General features: G+C 43.8%; 1 protein-coding gene across 2 annotated transcripts in view; it reads right to left on the reverse strand.

The window, feature by feature from the left end:
- Positions 1-23,830, reverse strand: part of RGS22 (regulator of G protein signaling 22) — a 159,579-nt gene that overhangs the window by 56,620 nt on the left and 79,129 nt on the right. For both annotated transcript variants that reach the window (XM_073632037.1, XM_073632036.1), the window contains exons 15-16: positions 20,156-20,350; positions 15,880-15,972 (exon numbers count right to left, since the gene is read on the reverse strand). In XM_073632037.1, the coding sequence (XP_073488138.1) occupies positions 15,880-15,972; positions 20,156-20,350 (288 nt within the window). The remainder of the gene's footprint in view (positions 1-15,879; positions 15,973-20,155; positions 20,351-23,830) is intronic.

A 23,830-nucleotide genomic window follows, 5' to 3' on the forward strand; every position in this document is an offset into this window, starting at 1 on the left:
CCAGACTGTGTTGCCCTCTAAGATTGCGGGAGCTTTTCGGGAATATTACGCCCAACTTTACCAACTTCCTGCCACGCTTGCTGGACAAACACCTCAGCAAAAAACAGAATGCCTTTCCCACTATCTCGATGAGGCCCTTGCCCCCAAACTAACGACCCCTCCCCCTCGGAGGACCACCAGGCTTGAGGGGAAAACGTCTATGGAAATCATGGAGGAGGACAGGGGAATGTACATGTACATCTGAGGATGAGACCCAAGAGCGTTCCTCCGGACTGTACCCCTTCCAATGCACCAGGTACTGTATGCGCCCACGGAACCTACAGGAGTCAACAATGGACTGTACTTCATACTCCTCATGGTTCTCAACCTGTACAGGGTGAGTACGTGGCACCGAGGTGGTAAAGCGGTTGCAGACCAAGGAGACATGAAATACATTTGAAATACGCATGTTAGAAGGAAGGTCTAATGCGTAAGCCACTGGGTTAATCCTGCAAAGAATACGGAAAGGCCCAATAAACCGAGGTCCGAACATCAGTAAGGGAACACGAAGTTGGAGGTTGCGAGATGACAGCCAGACCCTGTTCACAACCTGTTAGGAAGGCGCTGGCAGGCGTCTGCGGTCAGCATGGAGTCTGTACCTATCATTAGCATGTCGCAAAGCCTCCTGGAATTGTGCCCAAGTGTAACGAAGACCACAGAGATGCTCCTCTAACGCAGGAATACTCTGCAGAACAAATGAGTCAGGCAACATGGAAGGTTGGAAACCATAGTTCGCCATAAATTGGGACAATCGGGAAGCAAAATTAAGGCACTATTGTGAGCAAACTGCCCACGGTAATAGTTCTGACCAGTTGTTATAATGGTCAGAAATTTAGCAACGTAGGAATCGCTCCAAGGACTGGTTGGCTTGTTCTGTGGCCCCATTAGACTGCGGGTGATACGCAGAGGAAAAAGCAAGCTGAATTCCCAACTGTGCACAAAAGGCTCGCCAGAACCAGGACACAAACTGATTACCCCTGTCCGAGACAATCACCTTGAGTAGCCCATGTAAGCGAAAGATCTCAAGAGCAAAAATGGAAGCCAGTTCCTTAGAAGTGGGCAACTTCTTAAGTGGAATACAATGAGACATTTTTGAGAACCGGTCAACCACCATAAGGATAACTGTGTTGCCCTGGGAGTTGGGTAACTCCACAATGAAATCCATAGAGAGGTGAGTCCAGGGCCTCTCTCCATTGGGTATGGGTAGTAGGAGGCCCAATGGAAGATGTCGTGGAGTCTAATGCCCCGTACACACGGTCGGACTTTGTTCGGACATTCCGACAACAAAATCCTAGGATTTTTTCCGACGGATGTTGGCTCAAACTTGTCTTGCATACACACGGTCACACAAAGTTGTCGGAAAATCCGATCATTCTATACGCGGTGACGTAAAACACGTACGTCGGGACTATAAATGGGGCAGTGGCCAATAGCTTTCATCTCTTTATTTATTCTGAGCATGCGTGGCACTTTGTCCGTCGGATTTGTGTACACACGACAGGAATTTCCGACAACGGATTTTGTTATCGGAAAATTTTATCTCCTGCTCTCCAACTTTGTGTGTCGGAAAATCCGATGGAAAATGTCCGATGGAGCCCACACACGGTCGGAATTTCCGACAACACGCTCCGATCGGACATTTTCCATCGGAAAATCCGACCGTGTGTACGGGGCATTACTCTGAGCACACACGGAACAGGCAGCTACGAAGGCAGTTACATCAGCACGTAGACTAGGCCACCAGAATTGTTGGGAAATGGTCCAAAAGAGTTGATTCTTCCCAGGCTGTTCACGACGGAACTTGCACTTCTCCAGTTTACAATAGAGATCGTCCTCTCTTAGTTTCTGAAGCACACGACAGACATCTGTGTGGTGGCTCTCCTGGGACTTGGAAAATATGAGGAGCGTTACAAGGCCAAAAGACATTACGAGGTACTCATAATGGCCTGTTCTGGTATTAAATGCAGTTTTCCACTTGTCACCCTCCTTAATCCCCTCTCAAATCAAGCTTCGTGAAAACCTTTGCTCCCTTGAGGCGGTCAAATAACTCTGTAATCAACGGAATCGGATAAGCATTCTTAATCGTGAAATGATTGAGACCCCTATAATCAATACAAGGTCTCAGTTCACTACTCTTCTTCTCCACAAAGAAGAAACCAGCGCCAGCAGGAGACAAGGATTTGCGGATGAAACCACGAGAAAGTGCGTCTGCAACATACTTCTCCATGGCCTTATCCTCCAAGACCGACAAAGGGTAAACTCGGCCACGAGGGGGAATTGCACCAGGTTGAAGGTCAATTGCGCAATCATATGGCCATAGTGGAGGCAAACTGCTGACTTGACCTTTGTCAAAGACATTGCTAAAATTGCGGTACTCCTCCGGCAGGGAGGAGAGTGAAGAGGTGCACAGGACCTTGGCTACCATCTGGAAGCATGTCATACTGCATTGTGGCAACCAGGGGAGCCTCAGCATGGAGCCAATCAAAAGAGGGGTTGTGCCTCTGTAACCAAGGATAACCAATAACCAGCGGAAACTTAGGTGAGGAAATAACTTGGAATTGGATTATCTGATGGTGAAGAGCCTCTACGGCCATGGACAATGGAACCGTCTCATAAGTCACATGGGCAGGCTGTAGAGGTCTCCCGTCAAGAGCCTCAATGGCAAGTGGAGTGTCACGCAGCTGCAGTGGAAATGAGTGCTTTGATACAAAGGCAACATCAATGAACAGGCCTGCAGCACCAGAGTCGATTAAAGCCTGTATCTCGACAGATAAATCAGCCCAAGAAAGGGTGACCGAAACCAGGGGCTTATCCTTCTGGATAACTGGGGATGAAACAACGCCACCTAAGGTCTGTCCTTGACAGGACCTCAAGGCTCAGGTGTTCCCTGGACTGGTAGGACAAGACTTCAAAAAGTGACCTGCCTGGCCACAATAAAGGCACAACCTCTCCCTCCTCCTAAAGGTTCTCTCATCCACAGAGAGACGTGTGAAACCCAAGTGCATGGGTTCACCTTCACTGACCGACTTGGAACCAGGAGGCACGGGAGGTGAGGGAGGCACAGGTGGGACTGCAAAGCTTGGAGACAAACGTACAGGATGCTTCCAAGATCCTTTGGGCTGGACGGCTTAAGTAAGCAGGACATCATTAACAGCTGAGTAACTATGGAGAGATAGCAGCTGGCAATGAGCCCAGCCCTGACAGACTTGCCCCAAGGTAAGAGCCCGGTCCCTGATGGGTTCACCAATGACTACTATCAGAAATTTTCTCCCCTCCTCACTACCCCTATGATTACATACTTCAATGCTCTGGCCTCAGGCACCCTGCTCCCGAAGGAAGCATTATCACAGTCCTCCCGAAAGAAGCAAAAGACCCTTCTACCCCGGGTAGTTACAGACTGATCTCATTGTTAAATACCGATATTAAGATTTTGGCAAAGATCTTAGCGAATCGGTTAAAACCCATCATGCCTATGGTAATTCACTCAGACCAAACAGGCTTCATAGCAGAGAGGGAGCCAAGGGATAATTCCAATCGCGCCCTACAACTAATCCATTGGGCAAATTTACAACAGACTGTTTCACCCTGCCTTCTGCTGTGTACTGACACCGAGAAGGCCTTTGACAGGGTGGATTGGAGGTAACTTCAGGCAGTGCTGTCTAGATTAGGCCTCGGCAAGAACATGCTTATCTGGATAGACTCGTTATACAGTTTGCCAGAAGCTCGGGTGAGGGTAAATGGAACGCTCTCTGACCCCTTCCCTATATGGAATGGGACGAGACAGGGCTGCCCCCTGTCTCCACTCATATTTGCCTTACCCTGGAACCGCTGTTATTATTATTATTATTATACAGGATTTATATAGCGCCAACAGTTTACGCAGCGCTTTACAATATAAAAGGGAGACAATACAGTTATAATACAATAAAATACAAGAGGATTAAGAGGGCCCTGCTCAGAAGAGCTTACAATCTAATAGGGTGAGGCAGGTGGTACAAAAGCTTGTAACTGTGGGGAATGAGCTGGTGGAAGTGGTAGGAGATTAGTTGGAGACGTGATAGACTTTCCTGAAGAGATGAGTTTCCAGGGATCGCCTGAAGGTATCAAGAGTAGGGGATAGCTGGATAGATGGAGGTAGCGAGTTCCAGAGGATGGGAGAGGCTCTGGAGAAATCCTGGAGTCGAGCATGGGAGGAGGGGATAAGGGAGCTTGAGAGTAGGAGGTCTTGAGAAGAGCGGAGAGGACGATTTGGGTGACATTTGGAGACAAGATTGGTGATGTAGCTCAGGGCAGAGTTGTGAATGGCTTTGTATGTTGTGGTTAGTATTTTGAATTTAATTCGCTGGGTGATTGGGAGCCAGTGTAGGGATTGGAGTAGAGGGTTGGCAGACACTAAGCGGTTGGTAAGGTGGATAAGTCTGGCAGCAGCATTCATGATAGACTGAAGAGGGTATAGCCTATGGAGAGGCAGGCCAATGAGAAGGGAGTTGCAGTAGTCAAGGCGAGAGATAACAAGAGAGTGAATGAGGATCTTGGTGGTTTCATTTGTTAAAAAGGGGCGAATTTTAGAGATGTTACGGAGGTAAATTCTACAAACTTTTGACAACGATTGGATTTGAGGCTGAAATGACAAGTCAGAGTCTGGGATTACACCTAGTACCCTGGCGTGAGGGGAGGGACTGATGGTTGCATTGTTGATTTTGATGGAAAAGTCATGGAGGGGGGGCACAGGCGGGGGGGAATATCAATAGCTCAGTTTTAGAGAGATTTAGTTTAAGGAAGTGGTGCGACATCCATGCTGATATGTCAGTTAGTAAGTTAGTAATGCGAGAGGAGACTGAAGGAGTGAGGTGAGGAGTAGACAGATAGATTTGGGTGTCATCAGCATATAAGTGGTATTGGCGGGCGGTTAGTAAGTGACCAAGGGAGGAGGTGTAGATAGAGAAGAGAAGGGGTCCAAGAACCGAGCCTTGGGGGACCCCCACAGAAAGGGGCAAAGGAGAGGAGGAGACAGAATTGTGGGTGACACTGAAGGAGCGCTGTGATAAATAGGCAGAGAACCAGGATAGAGCAGAATCTCGGAGGCCAAGGGAATGTAGTTTATTGAGAAGGAGCGGGTGGTCAACAGTATCAAAGGCCGCAGAGAGGTCAAGTAGTAAGAGTATGGAGTACTGGCTGTCGGTTTTAGCAGTTAGTAAATCGTTAGAGAGTTTTAGTAAGGCAGTTTCCGTGGAGTGCTGCGAGCGAAAGCCAGACTGTAAGGGGTCAAGAAGGTTATTTTCACTGAGGTAGGAGCTAAGACAGTTGTAGACTAAGCGTTCTAGAAGTTTAGAGGTGAATGGGAGCAATGAGATGGGTCTTAAGTTGTTCAGGTTGGTAGGGTCCAGTGAGGGCTTTTTAAGAATGGTAGTGATCTGCGCATGTTTTAGAGGGGAGGAGAAGATGCCACTAGAGAGGGAGAGATTGAAGATGTGGGTGAGGGAGCATAGGATAGAAGAAGAGGGTGACCGTAGTAGTTGTGAGGGAACAGGATCCAAGGGACAATTGGTTAGGTGGGCATCCGAGAAAAGTTTTGTAACCTCTTCAGTAGTAGCCAATTCAAAAGAGGAGAGTGTTGAATGTGCTGCTAGGCAAGGTATGTTGGGTGGGGAAGACGTACGCACAGTGGAGATGTCCTCACGAATTGCATCGATCTTGTCTTTGAAGTGATTGGCAATCTCTTGGGCAGTGAGTGAGTTAGTGGGTAGAGGGGGTGGGGGATGAAGCAGAGAGTTAAAGGTTGGGAAGAGCCGACGGGGTCTGGATGACAAGGAATTAATAAGAGAGACAAAGTAGGCTTGTTTGGCAGCATGGAGGCATGAATTGTATTTTTAGAAGGGCAGATTTATATAGGGTGAAGTCTTGCAGGCATTTGGTTTTACGCCACAGTCGTTCAAGAGCACGGCAATGTCTCTTGAGATTTCTAGTGTTGTCAGTTTGCCAGGGTTGTAACGGTCGTGGCCTGATTCTGCGTGTGGTTAGAGGAGCAAGTGCATCTAGTGATGATGAGAGTGAACTGTTGTAGACAGAGGTGGGCAGGTCAGGACAGGATATTGGAGAGATTATGTCATATAGGTGGTCAGTAGCAGAATAGAGAAGAGAAGGGTTAAAGTGGCGAAGGTTTCTACAAGTAATTGTTTGCTGCTTGGAGGGATGGGTGGTTGGAGGCAAGGATACAGTGAAAGTCATAAGGTTGTGATCAGAGAGAGGAAAGGGGGTGTTGGTGAGGTTGCCAGGGTTGCAGAGATGGGAGAATACAAGGTCAAGGGTATTACCATTGGAGTGAGTGGAAGTATATGTCCATTGGGTTAGGTCAAAAGATGAGGTTAAGTGGAGAAGTTTAGCTGTAGTTGGGCTGTTATTATTGACAGGAATGTTGAAGTCACCAAGAATAATGGTGGGAATTTCAGAGGAGAGAAAGTAGGGTAGTCAGGCAGCAAAGTCATCAAGAAAGCGCGATACCGGTCCTGGAGGCCTATAAATTGCTGCAATCCTCAGAGAAATGGGAGAAAACAGACGAATACAGTGCATCTCGAAAGAAGAGAGGGATAGAGAGGGAGGGACAGGAAGGACTTGGAAGGTGCTTTGTTGGGATAGAAGGAAGCCAACTCCACCTCCTTTCTGTCTGTTGGGTCTGGGGGAGTGAGTCCAATGGAGACCACCATGGGAGAGGGCAGCAGGAGAAGCTGAGTCAAAATTTTGAAGCCAGGTTTCTGTTATGGCGAGTATGTTAAAGCCATGAGAGATGAAGAGGTCATGTACAGATGTTAGCTTATTACAGATGGAGCGGGCGTTCCAAAGGGCGCATGAGATTGGTGGGCTGCTTTGAGGAAGCAGGGGGATAGAAATTAAAATGAGTGGATTGCTGTTAAATATGATACGGCTAAATCCTAACATTAAAGGGTTTACGGTGGGTACGATGGAACATAAATCAGCGTTCGCCGGCGATGTACTCTTCACTGACCCGCTGATTTCCCTTCCAAACATTATGGCTGAATTGCGGAGATTTCACTCCCCATCTAACTTTAAAATGAACTATAACAAGTCGGAAATTCTTCCTCTCAATATTCCCCCTATCATGTGCTCCCAACTGCAGGCATCTTTCTCATTTACATGGTGTAGTTCTTCCTTGAAATACTTAGGTGTCTTACTCCCGGCCGTATTTACACAATTATATACCTGCAACTATGCCCCTTTGCTCTCCACAATTAAAGCCAACTTACTGAGATGGGACTAAACTACATGTTCTTGGATGGGCTGAGTCAGTATCCTAAAGATGAATATCCTGCCAAGAGTCCTCTTCTGTCTTTAGATTTCTCTACCCAGGTCTTTTTTCTCAACCCTCAACAGCCTGTTTTTAAAGTTCATCTGGCATGGTCAGAGCCCCTGTCTTGCCTTACGCACTCTGCAGCGCTCCAAGCGAATGGGAGGCCTTGGGGTCCCTTCCATGCAGAGATATTATAAGGCGATTGCTTTGCAATGGATCTTAGACTGGCAGCATCACACTGCCACCAAATTCCCCTTGAGAAATTTTTGGCTAGCTGTAACCTGTCTCATGCTCCATGGCTCCCCCGGGATTGTCGAGGCCTCTGAGACTTTGTGTCTCCTATCTCTGCTCATGTGCTACGGGTGTGGGACACCTTAAATGCTTGGGGGCAGCTGTCGTCGCCTGTGTCCCCGCTGGCACCCTTAGGAGGCTTCCCATGGTTCATTCCAGGGGAACACCTCTCCTATTTTTGCACATGGGCAAGGGACGGTGAGGCACAATGCGGAAGGTTCATACAAGAGCAAGGCCTGGTCTCTCTGGACTGGCTTCGCTCTCAGTTTGGCCACTTTCCGATGGACGAGTGGCGCTACAGACAGCTGCATCACTTTATTCAAAGCTTACCTCATGCCATCCGGCCCCTGTCCTCCCTGATTCCATTTGAGAAATTATGCATGGCTGCGGAACCTGTTCCCAATTATATCTCAGTGGTTTATGGGATGCTACAGTCGACTGAGTCTCAGAGTAGGCCAGTTTATATACAGGAGTGGGAGAGAAACCTGCGTCATACGTTCATGGTACCCCAACTGGAACACCTGTATAGCCTCACCCACAAGAGCTCTGTGGACTCGAAGATGCAAGAAAATAGCTTTAAGTTGTTGACCAGATGGTACAGAGTTCCGGCCGCATTGGCTAGAATTTACCTGGCAGTTTCTGATGCCCGTTGGAGAGGCTGTGGGCTTCGGGGTACCTACCTCCATATATGGTGGGAGTGCCCGCAGCTTAGGCCCTTTTAGCAGGATATCAGAGCTTAGGTGAAGGTTATACTGGACATAGATATGAATGAGTCCCCATTGGAGTTTCTACTTCATGTGCCATCCATGCCTCTTAGCGTATTCCGTAAATCAGTTTTGCCACACCTTTTAAATGCTGCTAGGGGCCTGATTCCAGTACATTGGAAGTCAACTCATGTTCCTGGAAGATCTGGCTGTATTCAACTCTAATACGTCATCAGTGCCATAGCCAACTACCTCTAGATTCTTTATGCCCTGGTCAGTAGTACCGGAGATCTAAACGGTAACGTTCTCATGTAATTCAGTTAGAGGCAGAGGCCTGCGTGTTGCAGACAACCCCTAAATATCTGTTTTAGCACTATTCATAAATCTAGACAAAGTGCTAGAGGTCTCTTCCCTTGTTTTCAGTGTTATATAGGGCCCTTGCCCTCTACTCCCTGTTTTTCCTCACCTCTATTCCCTTTTCTTGCCGTCTCCTTACATCTTCTATATCCCATTTCCCCCTGTCATAGCCGGCACACGACACTTAGAGTTGCTCATGGGTATGTAACCCCGATATGGTACTCTGGTTTTATTACACACACCCTCATGGTACATGGTTTACAAAAGTTGGAATCATCTGCTGCTTATGTCTGTATGTACTGTAGACTTTTCTGAATCCAATATTGCAGACCGGAGATGCATGGTTCACTACCCTTTGTCATCTGTCGTCCCCCGTCCCCCCTTTTTTTTTTTTAATCTATTGTATGTCAAACCTTTCTTTTTGAAAACTGAAATAAAAGATTATATAGAAAAAGAGGCACAGTATGCTGGCATCTGGGGTAAAGCTGTTCACATAGACCATCCTCCGCACCGCCGGCTCTCACCGCTGTCAGTCTGCAATGGTGACCGGGAAGACTACCCTGCAGTAGAGCTATCTGAAAGTGAGGCCTGAAGCACTCGTGGAGTGCAGCATGGAAGGGATGACATTGATGGCGGTGCGGAAGATGGTCTATGTGGACAGCTTTACCCCGCATGCCTGCATACTTGGATGTGCCTGTTTTAATCAACCATGTGAGTTGCTAAATGTTGTACCTTCATTAAATATAACCATATTGCTACACTTAGAGGTGCCTCTCTTCTCTTTTATATTCAGTTGTGACATGACGTGACGCTACTTGTATATCAAGACATCGCTTGTTTATCAAGTCAAAATTTATAAAAAAAATGTGCTCGTCTTGCAAAACACTCTCAAACCAAGTTACTCTCAATTCAAGGTTTTACTGTATTGTTCTGTTTTTGGATCAGGCATTGAGGTCTAATGCTGTGCATCTATTGTTACCTGAACTGTTTACTGCCCTCTTTGGTACCATGGCCACCATGCTGCTAAATGTTTACTGCTGAGTGATGGAACTTTTAGGATACCTGTGTGATCGGTCTAATGTTACACATGACTTTGCCATTATTTTACGGCACTTAGTTGCTTTCTGTTTGACGGGCTACTTTTATGACAGATTTTTCCTCAGCATGAACTCTGTCAAGCTACTGATTCATTAGTATTGCTTTCCATTCTGCTACTGAGCATATCCTCAGCCTTGCTTGCTTCTTTGACAGTTAACTGTGTATCATTATACCCAGCGGTTCTTCATTTTTTGAGTATACTGAGCAGACTACTGTTATTACTTCTTTTGTTATAGATTAGCTCTGCCCACACTTTGAAGTATTACTCACAAAACTGGTCGAATGATCATACAGCCCTATTTGTTGTTATTTTATCCATGTGGGTTTCCATGATTGAATGGACTGTATGGATATGAGTACAGTATGGATGTGAGTAACGTTGTCTTTTTTATGAGGGTGGAAGGTGGTTTTTGTGTATGTTTAATTCTTTGGTTTTTCAATAAAACATTTTGATATTTTTCTTTGATTGCATTCTGCTGTATATTTTTGGGTTTATGAGGTCCTGTATAGCTCTGAGGGTCTGCTATACGGTCCTTTTGGCAGTTTCTTTCTATTCTGCCTTTTTTCTGACTTCTGAAGTATGTTTTTTTAGTTCAACTCGGAAGACAAGGTAAGTGGGTAAAAAGATCAAAAATTAACCCTGGAGAATGAACTTTTGTTCAATAATTTTTATTGATTTGAGAGCAGAAAAATACAGAGCTACTGAAAGAAAACAGAGACACTTGCTTGGCACACAGGCCAGCTATACAAAATGATCAACTTCCAATTGTCTGGATAATTACAATAGAGTGAAATAAGAACGATATGGTGTCTCAGGGCCCTTTCAGGGATCCATCATAAGTTCGTAGAGGGTGAACTATAGTGGTAGAGGGAAGGAATGAAAGAAGAAGAACAAAAAAGGAGGGAGGAGTGCAGGTGTGGGGAGGAGCATCACAGAGGTTCTAAGGAACATAGCTCAATGATGCGTACATAGGTGTGCGCAGCCTATATATATATTCCCCCTGTTCCTAAAAATGGGGCTATAGTGTAAATTTAGTTTTTGGCTGAGCTGTAAGCTCAGATTTGATTGTATATTTGGTTCTGTTCTAAACTTGACCGAGTTGTGCATTTCTCACTGTTGCCAGTAGGTGTCACTGAGAATTACAACTAGGTTGAGCTGTAATCAATATTCTTTTTCCAGAAGCAGCCCAGTAGGAGGTTCCTGGCCGCTGTGCTTTCTGGGAAGGGGTATTTATTGGACAGATGCCATGTGCTCTTAGTCATTCATTACCTTGGGGCCCTCCTGGCCTGAGGATGTGCTGCTGCAAGTTCTGCAAGTAGGCCCAGAAGCCTGTCTGGGGCCTACTAATCCTGAGGTGGTTCTTAGGCTGTCTTGCCTGTGTGGAAGAAGCCAAGCCAAGCCAAGCTGAGGAGATCCAGGGGAGGACCCTTGCTGGACAGAGCCAGGATGAAGGCTGGTCTCTCAGGAGGGCCTGGTGACTCATTTGGAGGACGCACCTATATCTAAACTACCCTTACAGTATCGCCGGGTCAGCTTAAAGGTTCTGGTACTGTCAAGCTGTTCTACAATCTAAACAAGGTAACTAGCTCCTGGCTGCTAAGTCTGTGAGAGAGATTTATCCAGGAGTTCTACTGGCTGCTAAGTCTGTGAGAGAGGCTTATCCAGACATCCTACCGGTTGCTAGGTCTGTGTGAGAGACCTACCCAGGTATCCAAGATCCTATAAAAGAAAGCTGTTTTGCCTTTGGATTCAAGGAGTTTTTAAGTGATCTGCGAAAAGGTATCTGAAACCACCCCTAACCCTCTCTCCTTCTACTTCTTTCAAGTTCTCATTAAAGCATTGAAAAATACATAAAGTGACTGGCGTATAAATTATGTTCTAACTTCCCATTATAGCCATGGACTCAGCCCTGGGGTGAATGTAAGCTCGCTCCCTACTTCTGGAGGTACCTCTTTGCTCCCAGTAGACCCAGGGGGGCACTATATATATATATATATATATATATATATATATATATATATATATATACACACACACACACACACATATACACACACACGCACACACACACACTACTCTCAACTCTTCTGGGAAGGCTGTCCTCAAGGTTTAGGAGAGTGTCTATGGGAATGTTTGACCATTCTTCCAGAAGCACATTTGTGAGGTCAGGCACCCAAAGGTGTTCTGTCAGGTTGAGCTCAGGACTCTGTGCAGACCAGTCAAGTTCCTCCACCCCAAACTCGCTCATCCATGTCTTTATGGACCTTGCTATGTGCACTGGTCCAAATCATTTGGTGGAGGGGGTTTATGGTGTGGGGTTTTTTCAGGGATTGGGCTTGGCCCCTTAGTTCCAGTGAAGGGAACTCTTGCATTTGAAGTTCGTTTGTATTGCAATTATCTATAGAGGGGTTTCCTTGCTAAGTTTTATTTGTTCTGTCTTGTTTTCAGTTTGATGTGTATTATATGTGACGTTACATATCAAAGAGACCGGTATTAGTGGTAGTATTGAAGTTTATTGAGATTTCTATACATTAGAGGGTTCCACCATTATTTTTAAGTTATTGATTAGTAAGTTAGCGCTGCACTTTCTTTTTGGCACTAATAGGCAGCACTGATGTCCACTGATAGGCAGTACAGATTGTTAGCACTGATTGGCACTGATTGGCAGCACTGATAGGCACTGATTGACAGCACTGTTAGACAGCAATGATTGCCACTGATTGGCAGCAATGATGGTCACTGATTTGAAGCACTGACAGGCCACACTATTGGGCACTGATTGGCACTGATAGGTGGCACTGATTGGCAGCATTAACGAGCACTGATGGGCACTAATAGGCTGCACTGATTGGCAAAGTTGATGGGCACTGATAGGCAGCATTGATTGGCAGCATTGATTGCCACTGATAGGCAGCATTGGTTGGCATTGGCAGGGGAGAGGAGGAGTTTCACATTTGAGCAGCAGACAGACTTGCCAGAGCCGCTCGGTGTGCTATCAGCTAATGTAACTACTTGCAGAGAGAGAGGAGCTGTCACAACTCTGCTGCGATGTCGGGGATGGGCAGGACCAAGCAGCTATCAACTCCAATCAATAATTCGGCAGCTTAAGAAAGGGGGCGGGGCCACATAAACATAGTGGCCTGCCCAGACGCCATCCCATTGGCTGGTATTTGATAGCTGTTTGGTGCCGCCCACCTCCGACATCACCGCTGAATTTTGACAGCTGGTCTCTCTCTCTGCATGCAGTGACATGATATGACAGTTCACACACTCAGCGGCTCTGGTAAACCTCACGATCTGCTGCCTGTAAAACAGTTTCACAGGCAGCGGGGCTACACACTCTCTTGAGTGCAACATTTCAGGGCAGATCTTGGGAGACAATATGGGTGATTAGTGTGCCCAGGCACACCCGGCACACCCCATGCACACGCCTAAGGATGCGTAGATGGGTCTCATAGATCTAGTAGAAGGTGGTCAAAAGTCATTGGCATAAAATTTGAGATCCATGGGTCCCAAGTTTTATGAAGACTACACATTGTATCAGTGAGTTTGGCTATCAGTTAGTCGTTATTGAGCATCCAGTGGATTTTGGATTGTACTGCTGCCAGAGAGAGAGAGTCTGACAGCCACGCTTTAGATATGATTTGTTTCATGGCCGTAAAATAATGGGTTGCCAGCCTAAATTGATGTTTGGAAAGCTCATCAGGTTTCGAGTTGAGTAGTGCATCACAAGGAAGCATTGGGATATTGATTCCAAAGAGAATTCGTAATATGTCATAGACCTAGGTCCATAGAGTCTGGGCAATTGGACATGTCCACCAAATGTGAGCATACGTGCCTGGATCTGAACAGCCGCAGAAGCAGGTCCCTGCATGTCCTGGGGTGTAATGTGCAATTCAAATCAGGACTAAATACGAACGGTACAACAATTTGTAGTTTGTTTCGAGGGCAAACACATTCTGGGAACATGACTGGGAAAATGACTGGTTTTCAAATTTGCTGCCATTGCTGCAGTACCAATTGTATTCCAAGATCTGCTTCCCACTTCTGCATGTAGGTGTGATGGGGTGGTGAAGAGCCAGTAGTAGGTTGGGAGTATAGCAAGGAGATCAAGCCCGGGGAGTACAGATCCTTAAGGGGGCCATACACACAGGCTGAATATCGGGCAGAATTGGCCGGTTCAACAGAAACCGTCTAAAATTCGTGAGTATAGGGGCATGACCGAAAAATGCCTGCAGATCAGCATCCAATCAGAGCTCTCAGCCAATAGCCAGTGTGTACTGCCAGAACGCAATAACTGAACAGGGGAGATCGATGTACTAGCATCGCATAGTTAGTACAGTGGCTCCTCCTGAGCTCTTCAGTTTTTTTCAGTTCAGCCTAGTAGGTTGGATGAAAAAAACAAAACAAATAGTGTGTACTAGGCATTACAGTAATGCCGTTGATCAGGCATTAAAGTCTTTCACTTGTCAGGGCCTGGAACCACATACACAAACCAAAAAAAGACATAGGTAGAAACAGAGACAGAGATAAAAAATAGAAAGACATGACCAATGCAGTTTGAGGCATTGTATAGATAAGCTTTGTTTATAATTGCTGCTTTTTCATTTAAATGCAGCATTACTCAAACATTTCAGCAGGGTTTTTCAGCCTCGAGAAAACTGCATTTCTATTAGACTGACTGGACTGTAGTAGAAGTTCTGGGGGTCAATAAGTCTACTCTACTGAGGCAGCTAGACAAGAAAGAAACAGTAAGTGGGTCTGTAACTAGCAATCCTGATGACTCCTACTGTGCCATCCTCTAGAATGTAGGTTTCACATGTTTTCACCTCAATAGCATCTCTAATGGGACCATGAAATGCTATGCCTACAGTTAAGCCACTGAGTAAAAGCAAAGCTGGTCAAATGCAACCTCCAAACAGTCATCAACACTTAAAGTAAATAGTATTCTGCAGACTTACAATTCAAATGCAAGTCAAATGCAGAAAAACAAAGCCTATTTACATGAGCCCTTAATGTATCCTGTGTGCTTCTGGGTGGAAGAAGTGTACACACGAAGAATAGAGACCCGGGGTCATGTGGTTACATATGAACAACACTTTCTATATTGTGTATATCCTGCTCCTGATCACTGTGGTTACCTCTTCATGCCACTGGATCTGAGTTTTGTGTTGCCATCCTACACACCATCTTCCCTGACATTACCACCACTTTTAAACACACTGGAAAGAAGAGTCCAAAATATTTTTACTCTTTCCCCGTGTTTTTTCAGTAACAGGCTAATCCAACTAATCTTTATTTTTGGGGGGGAGGTGCGTTGGCCTCATTATATACAACTGATGCCCAAGTGAAGGACCAAGTAATCTATCCAATGTACTTTAGCAAGTACATTGACAATATAATGCCTATTTCTAAAGATCTTCAATTTGCAGACTCCATACCCTGCAGAACATGGAAATCCTTCATACTGTTCTGTCATTTTGTTTTAACTATATAATGAAGAGTGCAGTGTGAGGCTGGCATTGCCCTGCCATGTCTACTCTGTCACATGTCTTGTTTCAGATCATGTGACAGGTTTCCTTAACCAAGAACACTTTTTTCCCATTCATTAGAATAAATGGGACTTCAGAATCCTGAAGAAGGCATAGCACATAGCAGGAGGTGTGCTTTTCTGAGAAAGTTTTTTAGAAGAAAGTTTTATTAGAAAAGCAGGAACATGGCCACAGTTAGATCATACTGCTACTTTATAAATGGGCCCTTATTTAGTCTTGTGCAGTTGTAAGTTCAGGAGAACACTGAGCTTGCTGCCTTCTGGATACAGCTATTAAGTGCTCAGGAGGAAGAGACACTACACACAGGAACCTAAATTCACGTGCTTGCATGTGCGAATGGCAAATAGAGGTATCGGGACACCAAAGAGTCACTTTGCTTTTATAGATAGGGTTTCTTTCTTTTTTTTAACACTATAATGACTTTATTGCTGTGTGGTCAGTTTAGTTGTAATGATTGGAGCAATCTCTTTTTAACTCTCTGTCATATTCCATAAAGGCCTTGTGAATAATGGAACAGAGGTCGTCTCTTACCTCATCTTTCCAGGATGCCTTCTCCTGTTGCAGAGCCTGTAGCTTTCTATAGTTAGCTGACTCCAGCTGTCGAGATTCTTCAACCAGCTCTACCTAATAAAACAATAAAACAAAGTCAGGAATATGCTACCAACCTCTGCAGTAGTAAGGAAGTTCTGCTAATAAATGAATTGAAAGACCAGCTGTTCAATGATAGCAGCTATTTTACAGTGAATATTGTGGTATGTGATGGAGAGCAGCTGACTGGATCAAATGGTAATTCGGATCACAATAAACAGGCAGAAGAGTTCCAGACAGTGACTTGAGCCCACCTAGCATGTACCTTCAGCTCATAAAATAAAAATTCTAAAGTTCTTTGGCTGCTGTACCAGGACTCCCACATTAAACTTAAATTTGACCACTTTCTCGATATTTACAGCATTTTACTGTTCTCGGCAAGTGTCATACCACATTTTTTATAACCCCCACCCGGCAATAGATTCATCCATGAATACATTTAACCACAGTGTTACAAAGTTTAGGGGCTACTGAGGTTTTTGTATTATTGATAATTGATTGAAAAAAAGCTGCTCTCAAACCAGAAAAATTAAATATGGCTAAAGAGGAGAAAGTGGGTTGTAGAGAATAGCTATTTTATTAAACAAAACCATATGTGAAAACCCACAGTGTATTTTCTACCCATTTTTTTAGATATGGTTTGAACTGAAATCTACCAGGCAGACACCCTACCTAAAGAAGCAGCAAAGTTGCCATACAACATGTGGTTTGTGTTTACATAACTAAAAAAAGCCATTCCACTCCCCTCCTTTCTCAGTTGGGCCCATACTCAGTCTGTATTGAAAGAACCAATCAAAAAAATTCCTACAGTACACTAAGTAGCTGAACACTGAGGGCCAAAATACCAACTCCCAGCAGATAAACATAATAAACAATAGTGCAGCGCTATACATAACATTAACGAAATGTAGAAACTATAATCAGAAAGTTCATATAAAGTAAAAGAGTTCATAAAAAGCTGGACACACAAGTTCCTAGAATGGTGTCAAAATGTGCAAAAATTCCTTATAGGTGAATCTGTGAATCCATGCAGAGCCTTCACCACATGCAATACTAGCAGCTCACCTCATCACATGGTTCCCTGATCAATCAGAAGGGTCAAATGCGCATTCCCATACAGGGTGTGATATGCAGGGTTGTCAGGTGTGCTCCCACGTATTAGATAGGAAATATAATACTCTCGGGACCAATCAAGGACTAAGCGAAAATTGGATGGACACAGCAAACACCACCCTCCTTAGTGTGGACATGGACCAGTACTCCAATTCACGTGATGCATGTAATAAAGAAAATATATAGTGCTCTCTGCTAGAACTCGCTTTATTGTAAAAAAAAGGAATAAGACTTACAAATACAGCACTGCTACCCAGTGCCCGGTATACAAGCGTTCTGTACAGGTGAGTCAAAGATGGCTGCGAGTGACGTCGCATGACTCTCTTCTGTACGCACTACATGCAAATGGTCATGTAACATTTTTTCGTTCTTAGAGTTCTCAGAGTTCTTAGTTAAAGTGTAAGCCCAGGTATTATCTCAATTTACTCCACACCTCCCTCACCCCCACTAGATAATTTCCTAGCATCATTTTTTTCTTTTACCTTGTTCCTGTAGCGAGGAACAGCCTTTATTACTTCCTGAGACATCAGCACCGGGTTGTAAAATTCTTGCAGGGTTAGCTGCTAGGAGGTTAGTTCCTATTGAACTACATCTCCAAAGAGCATTTTTCCAACACACTGTGGGTAAGCTCTTGGAAGACAAGGCATTGTTTAGTTGGGAAATAAATTAACATGTGCAGTTGTAGGTAGGACAGAGTAGGGCTGTTGCTTGGGTGGAGTTCTGTAGTCCAGCAGGCAGGGCTGACCACCTTTGTTAGGGTTTCAGTGTAGCAAATTCAAATTAGGAGCACATTGTGTTACTGGCAGAGCAACAGGTATTTTTCTGTACTGGCTGAAAATATTCTTAGCCTAAAAAAAAAGTAAACTAATACAGACACCAACTCTAAAGACAGGGACTTTTTTAAATAGATAAAATGTGCATGTATTGGAGAGGTGCACAGATTTTATTTTTGACATACACTTTATTATCTACTCCCTGTAATATGCTGACCCACAAATGATCCCTTCCAAAGAAAGTCATGTGAGTGGTGTACATACACTTTAATATCTACTCCCCGTAATATGCTGACCCACAAATTATCCTTTGCAAAGAAGGTCATGTGACTGGTGTACTGGGGTAGACGTAGAGGTGTAATGAAAGCGAGAATTCCAGGAGGACTTTAGACATCCACAGGATAGGATGATACTCCATCAGTGGTATGATGGGCTGGTCTGCTCCTCCCCTCTGCCTAATTTAGTTTTGTCAGAGAGGGTTTTCTCGTGGTACTATACACAGGGATCGAGTACAAGTGTTATAGCTTGGTTTTACTTATGGTAGCAAAATGGAAGAGATACAGTATTATTTTTAGATGGACAAAAATCAGATCCAACAGGATAGAGAGAAGTGCTAGGTACTTTGACAAGTGGTATTTACAAGGTGCGATTACCCTGAGACCTATTAGGATGTGTCTATGATAAATTTTGAATGCAAAATTGGAAGCATACAGTATATACCATGAAAAATCGATACTTTTTATATACTGTATGTCCTTTCAAATGCTAAAATCACAAAAATAATAAAAAACACACCGAGCATTCAGTTACAGGTTAAATCAGCCTTTAAAAAGTGTAAGCAGTTATAAAATGTCCCCATTCAACCCAGTTATGTGTCCATTCAAAGATCTTAATTTTTATGCACCCTGGGCTTATATTAGTAGGATTCAGTCTAGAGGAAGAGGCAGCACTGCAAGCCAATTAGGCTATACCATACTAAACCGTACCTAAAGATATCTGTCTGATCGCAGGAGAGAGAGCATAGCATTGATCCTTGTCAATGTGTTATGGTCTTCATTATCTAATCATAGGATGGGGCATTCATTAACCTAACTGCATTGCTTTAACTGCAGTATTGAAAGATATGGTCAGATTCTGCACTCTGTGCACTCTGAAGAGAAAGAATAGTTAGATTAGAAAGTTGCTTGAACATAATTATATATTTTTGGGCAATTAAGACTATTTTAGATTTTATAAATAGGGATTTAAACTATGTTTACAACCTTAAATTTCCTAAAACACATCCCTTTCATGTTTTTGACTTTTTGTGTACATACCTTTTTACCCTGGATCTTCAGACCAGTTACATGACATCGTGGGTCCATTTCCTCATCTGGCAGTGACCATAACATGAATTCTGCAGAGAGAGTAGCTTCATAATGGCACCACTCTCTATAGTATTCTCCTTTGAGCTCAGGGTGGCTTAATCATATACCCCCATGAGCACCAGTCTTTGATGTTTTAGGCTTAAAGCGGGGGTCCACCTATCTATCGTTTTTTCTTTTTTTTTTTGTTCATTCTCAAACTTTTCTTCTCAGCATTACATACTCACATATTGTGTGTAATATGTCCGCCTGTGTCAGATTTCGTTGGAAAGAATAACTAATATTATTCACTGCAGGCGGTTTCCATCTTCATTGTGGGCATTTGAAGCCCACAAGCATTTATTTCCTGGATGTGGTGAATGCTGTGCTCCCAGCATTCACCGCTCGTTCCCGCACATGCTCAGTGGCATCCTGGGAATCCTGAGACTAGCTCCCAGGAGTCTGGGAGAGGCTAGAAACACGCCTACTCCCACGGGAGGAGAACCAGGAAGTGCAAAGAAGAATAGAAAAATAAAAGGTAATTACGGCGATTTAAATTTTTTTAAACGGCATGTCAGCATCTAGGCAAGGAAGAGAATACATACAGATATTGTTCAAAATTTGGGTGGAACTCCGCTTTAAACAGGGTTAAAGGACATCGGGAGTGATTGAAGCCAGAAGAAGATCAGCACTGGATTTACAAAGCAGAGCAGCACTGGAAATAGGGTGAGTATTGCAGCAAGAGCGGCTTTTTAGTTTTACAGATATTTAAGCTGGAGTTGGACTTTACCTGTTGGCTGACCCTTCCACTATAAAGAAGAAAAAGAAAGTCTGCATGGAGAATAGTTGTCTAAAAGGAAATCTTTAGTATTGCCCATGTATGTTATATTGTTCTTTTTGTGCGGCAACAAGACAAAGATTCTATTTGGTGGGAACACAAAAATATTAGCCATTGAGATATATCCCTAAAGTGAGTGACAGATAGCTCACCTTGCCATAGGCTTGTCTGTCTGATTCTGTCATTTGTGTCCAGGCAGAGAGCAGGAGCGTGAGGGTGTATTCTTCAGCTGAATCAAACAAATCCTCAAAAGGAGGATCTAGTTTCTGGTAAATCTCTTTCCTTATGTACTGTTTAACGCCAATGTCCATAGAAGCAGAAGGAGCCAGGTAAGTGCCAAAAATATACTGGAAGGAAGAAAGAAACGGGGGTCAGGTCAAATAAATCACTTCAGGCTTAGGATATGAATCTGCGAGAAAGTTATACATGAACACAGATAACATCCTGACACATCACATATGATTATTTTGTTCTAAAAATGCAGTCCAGATCTAGAAAATGAATGCTCTTTCCTGTCTTAGTGGAACAACAAATACCATCCAGATGCAACTTTCCGAAGAGCTTCATTGAGTACCATTCATTGAGTACCTGAGTCCTACAAATTTCCTTAGAGCAACATTTTCTAATAGTGTTCCAGGATTTACTGGACCCCACAAGCAGCAAATTCACTGCTTTAGATGGGTTTAAACCAGTGGAAGGACAAATCACACGCGATACAGTCAACAGAGACGGACATTAGGAAATGAAGAAGGCAACTAAAGATACTCATATACACTGTATTCTAGAAATAGACAAATTTTGAAGAGTGATTCCAACTGCTTTCAACCAGCTTTTGATAAAAAAAAAAAAAAAAACTACCAAAGAGAATGCAAACTACCACCAACAAGGTTCTGTGAACAGGGTAAAAGTATCTAAGGTGGTGTTTTTTTTTTCACTTATTCATCGGTTGATAACTGATTGAAGTAGGTTGAAATTGACCCAAATGTACCCCTTAAACCACCCTCTCTCCTCTAGTGGATATCCCAGCATTCACTTAAAGTGATAATAAACCCTTACATAAGTCCATAGAAGTGACTAGCTTCAGGGGATTACACAGTGATGAAGTAAATCCTCCAACATAAGTTGCACTTATTTATCTGCAGCCTTCTCTTCTTCAGGGCTGTTCAAAGTACACAGATCAAAGGGTATTTCTCAGCTTCCAAGTCACAGGGGTGGAGGATCTGACTTCACACACTGCACAGCACAGAGCTGAGTGTAATCTGAGACCCGAGTGGAGGGAAAGGAAACCCCCTCCCCCTCTAAACAGTCTCATAGGAAAACATGCACAGCTGAGGTTTTTAATCACCTTCTGTGTGGGGTGCGGCGCCATCTCCAAGGATTATTTTGTGTCAGGAAAAACTGTCTGGAGGGACTCATGCAGATAGCAGAAGGAAGAAAAGAGCATAAAAGAAGCAAACAAACAATGTGCTATAGATGGAAGTACACAATATCTTTGTTCATTTTTCATTTTACGGGTTTACAAGCATTTTAACATAAAAAATATATGATGATAGGTCTTGGACCCATACAAAAACGAAAATGTCAGTTTTGGATGCACTGACTCTTCAAATAAAGCAATTAGCAGGGCTTGCCTCCTCAGATCCATATTTTTGTAGTATGCTCTACAGCAACCAAAAAGCTCAGAGCTGCCTATTCAATGAATTTCAGTTTCAGATTTAGTGCCCAACTAAGCCTTGGGGTACTAAGTTTCATTGTTTCTGTCCTTTTAACAGTACTCTATTAAAAACCATGGTACAAATAAATTAGGGTAATGTAAAGCAAGATCACGCTATTGACCTCTACTTTAAGAACAGGAGTTTTATAAGAGATGTGATCAGTGGCGGCCCGTGCATTGTGGGCGCATGCGCGCCACCCCCCCTAACTCCGCCGCCGTCCTCCCTATCCATGTGCCCGGCCCCTTTCAGGACGCCAGACACATGAATGACTATGGCGGGAATAGGCAGGGGGTGTGTATTTTGAAGCACGTGATTAGAGTCAGAGGCTCTAATAGGCTTCAAAATAGGGGGGAGATCGGGTGCAGAGCACTGCGTCCTGATCCCACCCTGTTGTGTGATGATAGCGAATTAATTTTTGCTATTTTCATATTAATGTTCCTCCCCGCCAATCAGGAGGCAGGTCTGTGAGACCTGTTTCCCGATTGGCCAAAGCGCCAGGCTATCCTATTGGATGCCCAGCGTTTTGGAGATTAGATAGGAGATGACCTAGGAGCCACGGCCTGCACCTGACGAGAGGAGACCACAGCCCCAGCCTCAGCCCTGGATCAGGTAGCTGCATATGGTGGGAACACAAGCTGCATATGGTGGGCGCACAGTCTGCATATGGTGGGCGCACAGGCTGCATATGATGGGCACAGTGAGGCTGCAATTTCAGTTTTTTTTTTAGAATTTTTCAGTTTGTTTGTGCCCCCTACCCAAAAAAATTTGCGCACCAGCCGCCACTGGATGTGATACAAATGTGACGTTAACATGTGACCACAATTCAAGTTACTGGGATCATTCCAGCATCTGATGTACAATTTCCACATGACAGCTGCCAGAAAACCTCATGAAATGTGTCATAAGTCACAAAATCAGCGGAACACAAAACACTTCCAGAGACCTCAAAGCTCAACAGACTTGTGTTCTGAGCCTAGTGAGAGGTCTGCAATATCCAATAGCCATTGTAATTGCTTTTCTCACAGAAACCAGTCACTGACACCATGTTATGCCAGAGGTGAACACGGATACTGTGCTAAGATCATTTAGCTTGCAGCCGCTTTGGTAAGGGATCAGATTAAAGCTTGCTTGTGTTCCAGAGAAAACACATCTTGTATTTGCAAAAGGCTTAAAGATGGAAAGTAAATATCCAGGGCGATGGCCTGATTTGTCAGTGAGCATTCTCAACCATGTATGATGCCACAGAGTCTGCTTGGGATTCTTGTACTTATTTTATGGGTCACACTGTAGGATCATGCTAATAGTTCCGTTGTGCTTCATGTGGAGATTTGCTGTCACCCAGAGGCTGTTGTGGGGAATTAACTGTGTTTTATTTTTAAGAGTAAGGCCTCATTCACACAGGTTTCCTGCATTTGTTTTATCTAAAAACAAGATTGATCTGGGAAGTATAGTGTTTATATGCAAATTGTGCATATAAAATTCCTTATATTATGCATATACATGCGTTTAGACACATTTGATGCATTAAGAATATCTAATCTACCCCCAGACACACATATTTCTATTTTTTTAATGCAATTTATTTGAATACACCTGAATGCAAGTATATGCACAGTGTGCGTTTTACCATTTAAAATCATTAAGGGGAGATTTACTAAAACTAGAGCATGCAAAATGTGGTGCAGCTCTGCATATGAACCAATCAGTTTCCAAGTTTTATTGTCAAAGTATAATTGAACAAGCTGAAGCTAGAAGCTGATTGGCTACCATGCACAGGTGCACCAGATTCTGAGTGCTCCGGTTTTATTAAATTTCCCCCTGTGCATTTAGAAATGCAAGTAATGACTTTAATAAATGCATATAATCGCATGTATGCCATTGTTTGTGTGAATGAGGCATAAGACTTTCCATTTTTTTAATCTCATTTTTCTAGTACCTTTTATTTTGATTATTGATTTCCAGTTATATGCTTCTTACAGGACATAACAATGTTTTGTTTGTTTTTTTACACAAAAAGTGACTTACTTGTGTAGTATCAACGTGAAAAAAATGTAAGTACACAAATTGTTGTTATATTGTAAAAAATTAATTTTTTAAAATTATTTATCACAA

This window comes from Aquarana catesbeiana, linkage group LG05 (assembly GCF_042186555.1).
Source record: "Aquarana catesbeiana isolate 2022-GZ linkage group LG05, ASM4218655v1, whole genome shotgun sequence".
Classification (NCBI taxonomy): domain Eukaryota; kingdom Metazoa; phylum Chordata; class Amphibia; order Anura; family Ranidae; genus Aquarana; species Aquarana catesbeiana.